General features: G+C 43.7%; 1 protein-coding gene across 3 annotated transcripts in view; it reads right to left on the bottom strand.

Annotated features, from left to right (window-relative positions):
• The window catches only part of RAI14 (retinoic acid induced 14), an 89791-nt gene extending 79260 nt beyond the window's left edge, over window positions 1-10531 (bottom strand). For all 3 annotated transcript variants that reach the window (XM_075021730.1, XM_075021732.1, XM_075021733.1), the window contains exons 1-2: window positions 10394-10531; window positions 204-295 (exon numbers count right to left, since the gene is read on the bottom strand). In XM_075021730.1, coding sequence (XP_074877831.1) covers window positions 204-239 — 36 coding nt within the window. In that variant the 5' untranslated portion in view covers window positions 240-295; window positions 10394-10531. The remainder of the gene's footprint in view (window positions 1-203; window positions 296-10393) is intronic.
• Between the last annotated feature and the right edge of the window lie 5580 nt (window positions 10532-16111).

The raw sequence follows: 16111 nt of genomic DNA, 5'->3' as shown, positions 1-16111 counted from the left end.
AGTGAAATACTATTAGTTTGCATAACAGAGAATTAAAATTCGAATAGAAACAGCCTACTCCATACTGTATTCAGCTGTTGCCTTTGTGCTTGGAAAAAGGTTTTCTTCTCTGTAATTCATTAACCTACAACCTTATCAAGGTGGGAGTGAAGAACTTGTTTCCAGCATGGAAACCAGTAGTCAAACTGAGCAGAAATACTTACGTCACTTTTCCTGAACTTTGCTTTTAAGCTCTTCATGCTGATCACATCCAACCTTCCAAACCTTTGAGGAGCTTTTTATCCCTCTTCAATATCTAAACAGAAAAGAAAGAAGAATAAGATTCCAACTTGATACCATTCAGTTCACTGGCAGCCAAGTCTGAATTGAATTTGCATACCTATATCACCCTTTGAGGATTTAGCCCTCAAGCTCTAAAAAAGATTAACAGCTAGCTAAGGGAAACTTTCTGCTTCTCCAAACTTAAAAGCAAGCCTAAGTCTGACCACAGAAGAATAGAGCAAATCTTTACCAAAACCTCAAGTGTGTATCATGTTATACTAGCTACCTCCCAGCATAATTAGAGAACCAACATGTTCATACATGTAGCAGCTTTCTGTGCCCACTGCCTATTTTAACATTATCATCAGGGCAGTCATTTGTAAAGTGGGAAAAGCAGAAATAAACATTCAAAGCTATTCATTAAAACTTCAATATCCTACAACCGTGGGTCTGCAATGGGTAGCAGAAGTACCACCACTATTGTAAGTGCAAATCTAACCACTAACCAAATTCAAAATTATACTTAAACCATGCATGACACATACTAGGACAGCTCAACACAACATAGCAGATAGAACCATCTGAGCAAGAACAGAGGTTATCACTGAAAGAATTGTTTTATGCTTTTCCCCATAAGAAACTGTATGTGTATTCTTGGAGCCATAGCTGCTTTTAATTTGGCAGTGCACTATCACAAACAGTCATGTTTCCCCCTCCTCCCTTTCAGGTGAAGAAAAGCAGCAGTTGCACAAACATATACAACTAGCATTACAGACAAGATGCAAGCTCTCACCAGGGAACAGGGAGCCAGTGCCTAAAGCAAAATTTCCTACAGAAAGCTTCAATATACAACATATTACCAATCCAAGACAAATGTAATGGCAAACAGCATGTTAAAGTAGCATGACAATGTGCTTTTTCCTAGAGCACAACAGGAAAACTTAATGAAAAAGCAACATACATCTGGACTGGGCAAAGCCATCTATGCAAAAATGTTCCAAATTTCTAGTTTTACAGTATGGTCACTGGAATAGCCAGTCACCCTCATCTACAAGTTTTAGCTGCTATACAAATTCCTTCTGAAGGAACAGTTTAAAGTAAAGGATGTTCAGCTGTATAAACTTCCTCCCTCCACCCTAGAAAAAAAAAGCAGAAAAAATATTACAAGTCTAGCCAGATAAATAAATAACTGAAATGAGGACTGGAGCATAAATTCAAATAGGTCATGCAGGGTCACTAATGTTTCACATCACTCTTCAGAAACAGTAGATTACAGTTTGATAAGCAAAGTGAGATTCAATTGTTTCATAAAAGAAAGTTTCATTATTATGAAGCAAGTTGCTATGTTCTACACAATCTCTCTACTATGAGTTTTAAAATGCAACTACACAGTATACTCTTGGTAGAATATATATGAATGCTTCCACAAAATACAACGCTAACTAGCACTAATCGTTATTTCTGAGTGGTAAGTAAACATACCAATTAGTTCAACCTCGTATTTATCTGACAGCCATTTAAGACAAACACATTTCTTCAAAAAACCCCAAACAAACAAGAAATACCATATGCTACATACACACAAATACATTTCCCACAGAACACACACCTCCAGTAAGTAATCTGGATGGGGTAATTCTGTAGGCTGTTAGAATATCATTAAATCTAATTAAATGACTCTAAGTCTAATTAAATAGTCATTTTAAAGTCATACAAGATTCCTGACTGCTTTCAGGTATATGATTGAGGGGTTTCACTTGAAGTTCTTGCTTTTCATCTAAAGGAGAATGGGCTTCTGGCATTTCTAGTTCTTTAGCATGCAAAAGGAAAAGGAAAAGAAAAATTGCAGAAGTTTTTCACTCCCTGACTTAAGTGACAATTTCTTAGCTTTTTCCTGAGCTGAATGGAGTGTTTGTAATACAGCAACAAAAAATAAAGGGGGGGGAAAAAAAAAGCAAGTTTCGAACAATCAAAAAGAACGAATTATTTTAGGTTGCTCTGAGAGAAGCATACCACTTCATTTCTGCTACACCTACTCAAACTTTGGAGAAAGTGTTTAAATTGCACAACTGTCATAACCTGCACTGGAAAGGAGCCTGAACCTCAGCGAGAGCCAAATAATCTCCTAAATCATTCTCTAGCAATACCAAGGATGATAAGCATTGCAAAGACCAGAAATGCCAGGGTACAGACAAGACAAACACCATTACACTTATCTGGCCTTCTTCACATACCACACCAGCAAAAAAAGAAAAAAAAAAAAAAAGAAAGGAAAAGACATTTGAAAGAGAGAAAGGAAAAGACATTTGAAAGAGAGAAAGGAAAAGACATTTGAAAGAGAGAAAGGAAAAGACATTTGAAAGAGAGAAAGGAAAAGACATTTGAAAGAGAGAAAGGAAACAGAGGACAAAACCCCAAACTGTTTTTAAAACTTTTGGGAAAAAACAAAACCAAACCAGAACTTAAAGGAACTTTAAAATCTGAGAAACATCATACGATATCCCACAAAATCCAAAACTTACAAAGACTTTTTATTTTAAAACTTAAACATGTTTGACTAAAAAAAAAAAAAAAAAAAAAAAGGTAAACAGTTTAATTAGACTAGTGAATAAAAATATAAAGAAATCCTGTGCATGGGGAATTGAAAACAAGAAATCTTTCCTCACATACAGATTGCCAAAAAATTGCCTGCTATAGGCTGTCTTTCTGCTTCCCACTCCCTGAGCATTTTTGGGTTCCATGAACAAAAGATGTTATAGCTCCCATGGAAGATAAAGTACTCAACTACAAGGCTATGGGGGAGATAACTCCTTGTAGGTATAGGCACAGAACAGCTGCAAAGCTGGACTCTCTTCTCTGAGGAACCCTGTAACAGATTCTAATTAACAAGCTTCGCTAGCACTCCTAATATGCTACTTTTCCCCCTTTTGAGGAAGGAAGGGAAGTGAGCTGTGTTTCTGTTGGAAGCCAACTTATTTTTCCCACAGGATACTTCACCTCTTGCGTAAGTGCTTTTATATACATTGAATATGAAACTCAAGTCCTCAGCATAGTTAAAAAGCACGCACAAGCACACAAAAACAGCATTCCCAAGTTTAGCATATGTCACATCTGTATTTTCTCCATAAGAGGTAGTTAAACACAAACATTAAGATTAGAGCTTGTGCATTATAATGGCCATAATCCTTCAGCTGTAGAGATAAAAACCCATGAAACAGTGAGGGCTCTCTTTTCTTGGCACTGTTTAAAGGAGGAAGTCACCTCTCAAAGGGTGCAATTATTGGAACTGATGCAAAAAGAGGTCAGCATCCTCATTTAGCAGAGCTTTATGACAACTGTTCATTTGCCAGAGGGGGGATAAAGGAAGTGCCATTAATACACTCCTGTTTTACAAGATAGGAAACGACTACTAGAAATTCACTAGGGAGCATCAAGACACTTCCAAACAATATTTCTGCAATGAATCACAGGTATTAACAAGAAGCAACCTCTACTAATAGTGGCATTTCTCCGCTTTCAGAACAAATGTGATAATAAATACTGAGCGCTGTCATTTTGTAGCTGCAGCAAGTTAGCAGTAGAGAAGCGCTTAACTCCAGGGATTCTCAACAGCTAATGCTGATCACATGCTTTTAACCATTAGCTCCAAAACTAAATATCTAGTCCTCTATCTCATCTTCCCTTCAGCTTAATGTTAAGAAATGGCTTTCTGGAATACAAGCCACAGAAAACATCTTTTGGTTGGTGGTAAACCTATCTAGTTAAAACAAGAGACATTAAAGTGGTGGTAATCTTTGGCCTCAATAATTTCATTGAAACTCTATTTTAATACACAATACAATCTTTAGGTTTAAATGTAGGAAACGGATTAGGATAATCTTCCCCACTGATTTACAGTGAGATTTGTGCAAACCACAGTAAAAAACAACACTGACATACTAGTTTTGTTTCATTAAATTGTATTAAAATCAGAGCAAGGCCTTTCAAACAATGTTACAATTAACTCCTTGAATGGCCAAAGATCCAGTGATGCAACAGTAAAACAGCCTCAGTTTTACTAAGTAAAACTACAAGTCTACAGTAAAACCACACACTATGGATACTGTTCATGCCAATGACAGTTACCCTTTACTGCTAAGTCCTGAATTCAATTAATTTAGGTGTCAAAAATCTTGCACCTCTTTCAGAACACCCTGAGAAGCCTCCATCTGAGACAGTGCTCTTCTCTAGCAAAGCATGATTCATGTCATCAACTAACTTCTCCTTCCCCTCCCAAAAATACTTCAAAAAATTTTTTAACCTTGTGAGGTTACAGAAAATAACTAGAGACCCCATGCAAGATCTGACAAAGAAAAGGAAAAACAAAAACAAGAAAGAAAGAAAAAAGGGTCTTGAAGAATACCATTGCCACCGTACACTCACATGTCCTTTGTGTGAATACACCTGTGCTCACAGGGGAATACAAGGGGCCCCAGAAGTGTCTTCTCCCAAAGCACACCACCACCATTTATTCTCTGGAAGATCACTTTCTAAACCACAAGCCCTGCTCTGACCCAGAAGCACAAGCCTTTGCAGCAGCCAGCACTGCAGAGCACCCAGAGGCATCCACACTACTAGCATCTCTTCTGCTGCCCACCTTCAGTACCCAACTTCTCAAATACTTCACATGCCTGAGCTCCCCTGACCTACTATCCCATATCAAGAACATGCCAAACCCGAGCTTCTCCTTAGCATTGCCAAAGCCACAGGACCACCTGGAGGCATTAGCCATTGCCCAGCCTCTTTGGTTGTTCATACATAAATGCAGTAAGCCCACACCGTGCTAAAAAAATCCACTCAATGTTTCATCTCTGACTACCTTCTCACTTCCATCCAGCTGAGCATATTATCCTATTTCTTAGGCCAAAGCCTAGAAGCACATATGATGTCACCAAAAGCAATGGGAACATTTCCCCACTCTTTATCAGCACAGCTTAGTTCTTCCATCTTGAGTAACCCATCCTCCTATCGTAGGAAAAGTCAAATGGAACAGAATTTTTTTAAACTTTGTCACCGATAAAGACAAATAATTCTTGCCGTGTTTAATCTACTATTACTTACTAATGAAAACCCACTGAAAAATGCACTGAGAATCCCCAGCACTACACAAGAGTGGGAGGGATTTATACACTGTTAATCCCACTCTAAATAGAACTGGACATCAGAGATAGCAAGGGCCTTGGGTAACTTAGTACGATCCCTCTATGTGTTCACAAACCACTAGCAAGTATGTGCTGAACTGTACAAATTTAAGCATTTGAGCCTGAAAGTTAGAGCTCCACAGATATTGCATCACCAACAAATCTACAGCTATTGCTCCCTCCTCCAGAACACTTTGCATCAACTCTCTACTCTTCCTTTGATATTCAGAATTTGCAAATGTTAAACTTCTAGGGATTTAATGGATTCAGCTGAAGCAGTACCAGCCTCTGTGGTGGATGTTATACAACCAATACAAACATAGGGAAGACTGTCGATGCGCAGATATGTGCAGTTTGTTAAACAGTGTTCTCAAAATCAGTTCTAGACAGCTAGGAGAAAGCTTGTATCAACAAGGCCTTAGACACAGTGAATTACAGGAGAAGATTAGAGAAAAATCAAGATGCGACATTGCCCTGATTTGTTTACTTGGCATATTAGACAGCACTCCAGGCAAAATTCTAGCTCAAGTGAAGTCCACACAAATTTGTCATTCACTCATTACATGCAACCTTACTCTTGTTCTTACTCCAGTTCTTTTGTCTGGAAGTGTCTGTCAACACACATCCAGCTCACTGAAGAGCACAGTAAAAGAGACAAGACTTGCTGCATGAAATGGGACATACTGCTGTCTTTCTCTGCTTTCAATTTCCCCGTCTCTAAAACAAAAAGGCGGCCCCCCCTTTGCGTGCCCCTCAATTTTGAGACCATATTCTCTGGTTTGATCATACATAAGATACGTTGCAGTCCTGAAGACTTTTCCATGTTCAATGCTTAGTCCGACAGGGCTAGATTGGAATTGAAGCATCCAGCTACAACTAGAAATAGAGAAAAATGACGCAGAGTCCCACTTGTGAAATGCCAGTTCTTAAATGAGAAACCCACATGGGTAACAACAGCTAGTACTTGTTTACACTTACTTCCCTCCTAATATTCTGTATCAACCATTCAACTAGATGCTCTTCAGAATCAGCAAACATGACAATCTGTACAGATGCAACATTAAATCTATGAAGAGACATATCTATGCCTTTATGGATTAATATTCTGAAATAGCCTAAGGCAGAACAGTCATCTGTTAGGGCAGGAGTCAGGAAGACGGGAACATCAATTTAATTTATCTAAGACATTTGCAAAGCCCCACCATAAACTCTGCCCTTATACTTTTGAAAGGTCTTGGAAGGGTATCCTACTGAAAACCTCTGCAGTCTAGAAATACCTTCAGAGCCTGTGCTGATAATACAACTCCCTGATTCAGCTTCCAAGTTCGTGTGTAGAGAAAATATTTTAGGTGATGAAAATGCAGTACCTTTTTAAACATTACCCAAAAATGGAAAGAGAGTTGGGGCGTTTCCACCCCTCAAAAAAAAGTACTAGGAAGTCAAATATTTTCTATCCCAGAAGACTATCAATGCTATAAACTAGCAGAACATCAGCAAGATCAACACATATATCTTGGTGATAATCAAGTGATTCTTATTTGATTTTATTCAGGTCATTGAAAGTTACATTCAAAAGCAGCGGCACTAGGTGCTGTACAAATACTGAAGAAGATCTAGTGTTTTAAGATACTTCTCCCAGCCTGCAGAGACCTATGAATCTCTGGATCTCCCTTAGAGTTATCATGCTGGTGTCTTAGGCAAGTCCTTGTAAACAAGGTCCTCAGAAAGCAGCTGACTGTCAAACTCCCCAGACACATTTCAGGGTGTCCCAGTGCCCTTGGGAATCCAGACATCTGCAATAACCAACAGTAGCTCCCTGCCTCTCAGCAGTTATGAGGAAAGAAATGGAACATCCTCAGCTACTAAAGTTAGAGTCATAGACAGGCCATCATACAAATTCTTTTTCTATGGTAATGACTAAACAAACTTGGTTCTCCACTTTACCCATCCCTGCTATAGATTCAGGTGAAACAAACCACACATCTTGTTTCACAGTATTTTGAATACCAGCAATGGCTTCCAGGCACAAAAGCAAAAGGAGACTATGGTACTTTAGAAAATACACACACGTTATTGCAGCATTTATCCAAAATGCATGGTCTGCCTGCAGAGGAAAGACCTGAGTCAAGATCTAACACTTTCCAGGCAAATGCACTAACCATTAGGCCAGAGGCTCTCTCTTCCAGAGGTGGTCTCAAGTTCAGCACACCAACTACCACCATCACCTCCAGGCATTACTGGCCATCCTGTTCTGGATCTCAACACAAGGGAAGGATGCCTTCTTTCACTGCTGTGTGCTTCCACTCCAGCAGTCCTCGGCAAGTACCTGAACTGGTAGCTAGTCCTAAGTGCCAGTGGAGATCTTCAGTTGCTTCCACACTTCACCAGATCCGCATTTGTCTCTAGCGGTTTGACAGCGATAAGCTCTGCTCTAATGTCTTACTCGAATTACAGCTATTTGCACTACTTCCTCTATACCCTAAAAGTGCATTATTAGATGACCCTCAAAACATTAGGAGCAGCAAGGACTGACAACTCTGAAAAGAAGCCCCAAGCCACTTCAAACGCAGAGCTATCACTTATGTGCATTCACAGGCACCTAGACAGCAACTCCAAGGAATGCGGGCTAGAGAATAGGTTTCTCAGACATGCAGAAAGTACACACATAGCAGGAGAGCCAGTTACTCCAATCTGTAACCCCAGAAGATGTTACGGATTGCTATGCTCCCACCTTGGGATTTTCAGTAGCCTACTATCTCTGCCACTAAGCAAGGCACTAAAGCTTTGAAATTATTTCTTCTAGTTTTGCTTGGTTTTTTCTCTGTAGTTATTTCAAGCATTATCCCCATGCAAAAAGAACTAGCCCACAATCAGCTCGCAAAAGGAATGTGATTAGAGTATTGTTGCAGTAGGATTTAGAAGTTGCCAACATCTCACACAAGAAGTCAGCTTTCATGTTTCTCCAGGCACTGCTTCTCCCTCAAAAGAGGCACAAAATCCTTATCAGAGAGGGGGAGAAGAAAAGTAACACAGTGAGGATCATACAAAAAGAAAGAGATGAGGCAAGTGAGTGAACCCCTCTGGTGAAATGCTTACATCGCTTCACGCAACCAGCAGCCTCCTGCCTAGTCTCTTCTCCACTTGATATTACCCATCTCTTGGTTCAGGGAAGGAGAGGGGAGGAGGTAGCATTTTATTGCTTTACTTACAGATGCACTCTTGGAACAAGGATGAGAATAGCAGAGGGCCAATATTTTTAGAGAATGGAAGGATGGACGTTCTGCTACTGCATAGTGTGACTTATTGGCACTGAGCTTGGCTTCAAATCAAGAGAACCCTGAGCTCATATCAAGCCTCGTTCTACTCAAATGCTCTTTCACTCTGGTTCATATGGCTGTTATGCAATTCTCCTATTAGTAAATAAAATCTCATTGACAGCTTTCCTTGAGTGTCCCAAGACAAGAGCCAAGCAGGTCATTGACAGATATTTACTAAATTCATTTACTCCTAGTTAATCTAGGACATCAGAAAGCCTTTCTAAACTTATGTATGTGTAGTTTTTGGCATTTGATTTTTTTTTTAAAATAACACACACTAATCTGCAACCCACTGGGATAAAGGGGAAAAAGAAAAAAAGAAAAAAAAAAAAGAAGAGACTACAGCTTCTGCCAAAGTAGCACTCACTCCACTAGACTGCAAGCGGTTTATATCAGTTCTGTAATAAGCGTGCTCACGCTCACTATAGAAACAAACGGGAGAATTTAAGATCCTGCAGTGGTGATAAAGCAGAATTTAACTAGCCTTTTCACAGGGAGAAACTTAACCATGTCACAAGTGGCAACAGCAGACTGCAGAAACGCTGTGCAAGAGAAAGCAAAAATCCTTCGCGTGCTCTGTTGGAACTTAGAAGCACAGGTTCCCGGTTAAGCTTGACGCGATTCCTAAAGCAGGCGATTCAATTTTTATTTTTTTTTTTCCGCAGCTACAGAAAATCTTCATCTTTCAAGCCCCCGCCGCCAGAGGACGGCGTACCCCCCGCGCCTGCCCGCGGGGCAGAAGGAGCCGCGGCCGGCAGCTGTGCGGGGGGGACCCGGCGGAGCCCGGCCCAACCACCGCCCCCCCGGGGAGCCCGGTAGCCAGCCCTCCCTTCCCCGAGCTCCCACCGAAACCCCGGAGAGAAACAGCGCCACACGAGCAGCCGGACAACGCCGACCCCGGGGCCACCTTTCTTCATGGGAGCGAGGCAACTTGAGGGTGTGTGTTCCCCCCCGGGGGGAGCGGATTGAAACTCCGAGCGGATCGAAACTCCTGTCAGGGACCCCCGGGACAAGGGGTGAGGAGGCGGCACGGCTGCCCCCGGGGCTCAGCCGGACCCCCGCTGTCAGGGGCCGGGCGACCCCCCTCCCCGAGGCGGCGAGGGCGGCCCCCGCGGCTCCGGTCGGGGCTGAGGGACCCGCGGAGACCCACCGACGGGCGGGTAGGGAGGCGGGGGACGGTGAACCGGCGCCGGCCTGACCGCACCGAGGTGCTACCGCGGACGCCCGCAGGCAGCTGTCAGCCCCCGCCACGCACCGAGGGGAGAGAAAACACCAAAAAACCATAAAACTATAAACAAAGTCAATAAAAATAAACAGCCAAGCGGCACCGACTGACGGGCTGCGCACCCCCCCGCCCCCCTCCCCGCTGCTCTCCACACCGGGAAAACGGGGCTCTCCGGCAGCACCGGGGCAAGACAAGGGAGAAGTTCCCTCCTGTTGCGCCCGGCAGAAGGTTTCTCCCCTCCGGCTCCGCCGGGGAAGCGCCCGGCGGCAACGGCGGGCAGCAGCCCTCCGGCGCTGGGCGGCGGGGGGCAGGTGGGCGCCGCACACAAAGCCCCTATTGACGACGCCCGCCCGCCCGCCCGCCCGCCGCCGTGCCTGCGCGCACGCAACCTCACGCCGAGCCGCCCTCACCTCATGAAGGAACGGCGTCCCGCCACGATCGTGGGTCTCCCGCCGCCGGCAGCCGCGGACCCAACCGCGCCGTGCTGCGCCGCTGCTGAAGGGCGGAGCGGCGGCGCCGCGCGCCCCGGGACACTCGGCCGCTCCGCGCGGATAGGGCGGGAAGGGGAGGGGGGGGGGCGTGACATCACTCCGCGGCCACGTGACCGCGGGGCTCCGGCCCCCCGCGGGGAAAGGGAGGGGCGGGGAGGGGGCTTCGCCCCCTCCCCGCCCCTCCCTTTCCCCGCGGGGGGCCGGAGCCCCGCGCTCGCGGGGGAGGGTCACGTGGCGGCGCGCGGCGCCGCCCGTCCGTTGCGAGGGGTCGCTGAGGGGAAGGGGTGGAAAGCGGGAACTGTCACCCCCCCCCGTGGGTGGGGGACGCTTCAAGGAGCCCACCCTGCTCCCCCAGGGCCCGGTGTCAGGGGGGGAGGAAGGGTATGGTGGGGGGTAGGTGGGTGGCGAGTCCTTTCCGCCTTTGGGTGCCTTTGGGTGCCTTTGGGTCTCCTCAGGAGAAAGCTGAGGGGAGGCGGGGGTGGGCAAAAAATATATCGAGTTGTTCAAGGAGCGTGCATGAGAGAAGTGGTGCACTTCAGTTGTCTCCACAGCTTCCCCGAGTGTTGAATTCCCCTTTCTCAGACCCCTAGGCAGGAAGGACTGCTTCAGAAGAAAGAGAAGTGGGGCAGTTCTTGTTTAATATTCAAATTGGTGACCGGTGCGGCCTTCGGTCACACAGGGGCTTTGAGGTTAGAAAATCACAAGTGGGCTTTATAGCTGCGCCAATGTGCTGCTTCACTGGACGTGCTCCAGAAGTCTCTTTTCTGTGTAGGCCAAACCCCTCTTGTCAAAGTTGAACTTCCAGAGCGCCCTTTCTAAACTCTTCTAGCAAGCTGATGGCAAACCACCTCCATATCTCACCAAAAAGATCACAGTTGCCTTCACCTGCACAAGGAACTCTGGACATTTGGGGAATTGTCCTGTTAAGTGAGGGGGCAAGCCTCTGCCTACCGTCCCACCGCAAGAGTCCTGTCAGAGTTGCTAGCCATCTTACCATCATGCCATGCCCATCTACTGGTCCCACTCGCCACAACAGTGTTCCCCGCCTGAGAAGGCCTCCTTTAATCTCTGCGGTAGCTCTTATCTTCTCTGTTCTCAACCATATCCACACCTTCTAAAGTGGCAAACAGTACAGGGAGGAAATAAGCACTTCAAAACTTTAGGTCATTATTGTAATAGTGGCAAGTATTGTTATTAAACAAATACACTTGATTATCACCAGAAGCATACTTTCCTCTGCTAATCTGCAGTCCTTACATTGGCCAATTTGTTTTGCATGTGTTTGACCTTTGAGAACAACCATTACTGTGCCAGCACTGTTTCCTCTCTTTTTTTCTTATAAAAAAGATGCACACCAATGTTGATCTAAACAGTTAATGCTGAGAATTTAATTTGCATAAAAACAGGAAAATTAAACTTTCCCTGCAATGCTAGCTCAGCAGCTACAAAACATGTTGTAATTATTATGCAATTATTTTTAATTCCATTTATTTTTAAAAGCCAAATATATGTGTACAATATGGTTAGAAAGTCTCTGGCCTACTTCTTCGAACATGAGCAAAATTTCATGTAATCATGTGTGACTAGCATGAAAATTATTTAATATGCAAGTACTATCTCTTGCATTTTGAATAGTTTGACCATGTAGGATTTTTATTTCTGTTCTCAATGCCAGCATAACATAAAGATGGGGTTTGGGAATGTTTGCATGGGATGGTCACATATAATGACACATGAATAATAAATAGTACATTTTGGCTACAGTATTAGAAAATACTAAGTTCTGGAGAACTGGGAAATACCATATTTACTAGTTCCAGAGTATTGTTCATCATCTCATAAACTGTGGGCCAGGATAAAGGCTTTGGGCCTTGTAGTGGCAGCTAGCTTAAATGCATTAAAGCAAACTGATCTGTCTGAGAGAACCTGACTGCCCTCTGGGTTAGTTTCCTTGCATGGAAGACTGTGCTTTGAGCTCTTTTTCTGAGCCCCCTTTTGGGTCCCTCTCCAAAGGCAGGGCATTGTCTCTCACTCAAAACACTCCTGTGTAACTTTGTGGCTGAAGCCCCTGCAGGCAGAGCACAAGATTGGGAGTCAGGAGATCTCAGCCCTGTTCCTAATTTTGGCCTCAGTGTGCTGTAGGACTCTGCGATAATCATGTTTGTCCACCTGTGCTTCTGCTGTCCGTCTATGGGGTGAGAACAACTCTTTGAGAGTTTTATTAAATGCTCTGCATGAACTAACAGAAGTTGTTAGTAAAACGGAGAGAACCTCATCTGCGAGAGGCAGAAGGTCGAGTACATCCTACACAAGCAGCTTCTCTCAAAATCTAAGTATTAGCACATCGGCAGTGTGACGCCCTTCCCATGCCTCTCCACATGAGGCAAGGGTGGAAGAGGAAGAGAATATCCTCTTCTGCTCAGTCTCCTGGAAAAGCTGGGAGATTGCAGCCAGTTTTGACTTTGAGCAGCTGCCCACAGTGAGGATGTAGTGAAACCACCCATGCATTCCTAGCTAGTTCTCCAGAAAGGAGAGGCCTGGAAGTGGCTTAAAGATGTCTTTAATCACATGTTATCACTCTGTTGCACTGTCTTGATAGCATCTGCTAATTAGCTTTCTTGGCATTTGTAATTTTTTTTCTGCTGCTTCTGGATAGTTGTTAAATTTTTTTTGCTGCTTCTGGCTACTGCCTTTTACAGAACACAAAGCGCTGGTCACATCTCCACTTAGAAATTATTTGCACAGGAAATCACACTCCTGAGCTGGTTGATCACTTCCCTGCTATCCTTCAAGCAGCTTAAACCTGTTCTATGAGCTCTAAGAGCCACATTTTCTCTTCCCTCATTAGGCTTCTGGTCTGGTTATTTCCAATCTGAATATAGTTTGGTTTGCTAATCCTGGCTGTTATTTTTTGCTAAAGGACAATTTAAAGAAAGTTTGGTTTTAGATTTTGAGACATGTTTTTTTTCCCAGGCTGTTCTTTGCCTACAGTAAAATATTTTTTTCACCCTTTGTGACAGATGTCCCCCACAAATACAGGAATCTCTGTGGTAACAAGTGAGGGAGTTAAAAAGTGTCTTTTATATCTGCTTCCACCAGAGAGCTTTCTTTTTTTAATAACTTGCTAGCATAGAAAGGAGGTACTTGATGCCTCTTCACAATATGGTATGTTTCAGAAAACTTGCTTGGGAATTTTTCTCCTTTACTGTTACTGAGTTGTTTGTGTAGTGACAGCAATGGGCCTGACAGGGTCAACATAGGAAAATACTAAAAATTGAAGAATGTCACAACTGGCGCTGCTCAGACAGGGCTTTTAACTGAGACAAAATCTTGAGAGAGAGGAAAGCCTGCCAAGGAACTTCTTTTACTTTGAATTGATCTTTCAAAGGCTGAAGGAAAAATCCAGTAATAGTTGCAGGGAATTATCTAGATTATTTCAACTTTCACTTGCTAGATGGATATTTCCTCTGCCTCCACCAACCTTCCTTCTTCCTCATGGTTTAAAATCTACGGTCTCCTCTTTGCACCTTTCTGCATGGAGTCCCCGTCTATAATTCGTTTGATCTCTTCACAGTCCCAGGTGATGTTTCTAAGCCAGCTCCAGAGAAATTCAGTCATCTTGCCCTTGTGGTTCTTCCTGCGCTGCAGGGCCCTGCTTTGCCATGGCCTCAAGAGGCACCGTGAGGCTGGACTGCCAGTAAATCTGAGTATTCCTCCTTTGCCGCAGGAGCAGAAATGAGGAGCCAAAGGAGGAGGTCAGGCTGTCTGTGTCACTGTTGCTAAATCCTTCAGGGGTTTCGCAGAAGAGAGCAGCTGGACCTTGGGGTCTGCCTTAAAGAGCAGCCTTAGCTGGGTGGGACTGTATGGATCAGTTCCAGTTAGGGAAGAGAACAGTCCTCCAGAAATGTAGCTTACTCTTCTCTCCGTATAAGAGGAAGGACATTATCTGCCTCTGGATGTATTTTTCATTTTAGTTTGTAGCCACTGGGATACACAAAAGGAATTAATGCAATCCTTCTTAACTACAAAGAGTAAAAATCCTCTTCTTTTTTCCTTTTGCTTGCTCACATCATTATGGAAATCTGTGCTTGCATGTTAGTGTCTTTGATATGAATGTGCTTTCTGTAGGTTTAACTAGGAGAAAAATAATTTCTCGGCCTTTTCACTAACATCCAGTGTAAAATAAGTTTATCTTGTACATCTTCCCTGTGGGGACCACAGCTTGGAGCTGCAAGGAAGTGGGCTTGATGATCTAACGCAGCTTTCCCACAGAGACTCATCCTCAGAATTATTCTATAACATATTTAATTCTCACATTATTTTAAAAGGACAAGTCCATGGAAACAACAAAAGAGGATTAAGCACTCCTTACACAGACTGTACCTGAAATGGCAGTGCAACTATGTGAATAATTTAAAAAGGATAAAGTGCTTCATTTCTTCTTATAGAAAAGCTCAGCAAGCAGAAAGGCAACTGTCCAAATAACAGGCAACAAGACCTTTGGAAGTAAAGAACAAAGCTTTGTTAAAGGCCTCTCCCAGAATCAACAGGGCGTATTTCAGGTCTCTATACCATGAAAGGACTGGTTTTGTGTAACATCCTCTGCGTTGTTTTTTCTAACAAGACTGCTTCATTCTCACCTGCACAGCCGCTCGTGCACGGGGCCATGGGAATTCTGTGCATTTTGGCTTACTCAACTTTTCTCCATTCTTCCACAAGCGAGAGGAAGATTTTCCCTCTGCTTGGCCCCACAGATACAGCTGGGGACCAAGATCACTTATGAGAAAATCACTTGCTTCCTAGCCCCTGCACAACCTAGAGGCTTCCCTGCAAGGCTGAGGGTTGGGACTCCTCGAAAGCCTTATGGCAATGTCTGTGTGAAGCCACCAGACTACCAGAGGCCAGGCAGAGCACACCTTGCAGAGAGCTGGCTTCCACCCTTTTGGAAATATAAAGGGCTCTTTGAAGGCACACCACTGAAAGTCCTGAAAGGCCAGTTGCCCAAGAACAATGAAGAAGAAGATTATACTAATCTGAGGATCACTAAAGAGTAAAATCCCTAGTATTCAATTACACCAGAGAGCACCTTGATTATGTTGTAATAGCACAAAAGTCAAAGCAGTTCCCACAGGAAGAGGCAGTTATATCCCATATTTACTCCACACCATGCAGGGAGTTGCTTTGTCTCTACTCTTGGTCTAAGGCTTCTATTCTATTCAGAATTTGTAAATCAATTTCTTCTTCCCATTCAAACCAAAGAAATCCACATTCCTGCATATTTTATATGACTGTCTGCATTAGAGAGAAACCAAGCACCTTGCAAATGGCATTTCAAACTGCTTATTTTTTTGTCTCTGCTCCATACCAGGTTTCTTAATGCACTTGGCATCAGCAAGCTGAAACTTCAGTTCTGTCCCACGCTGTATTCCCATGCTACAATTTCTGCTGCTGATTTTGTTGTGGAGGTGCAAAATCCCATATGCATTCTATCTTTGTTGTCACTCTTCCAGCTTTTGGAAAAGAAGTTTCCTTACATCTCCAGAAGAACCAAATCTCCCTATGTCAGTCATCTGTTTTGTTTCTTAAAATGCTTCCTCTGATGCAGAGACTTTCAGACCATATTTTTTCTTCTGTGAA

The sequence above is a fragment of the Buteo buteo genome, chromosome Z, assembly GCF_964188355.1.
Source record: "Buteo buteo chromosome Z, bButBut1.hap1.1, whole genome shotgun sequence".
In the NCBI taxonomy this organism is placed as follows: domain Eukaryota; kingdom Metazoa; phylum Chordata; class Aves; order Accipitriformes; family Accipitridae; genus Buteo; species Buteo buteo.
This window is presented reverse-complemented; position numbering and strand designations above follow the sequence as displayed.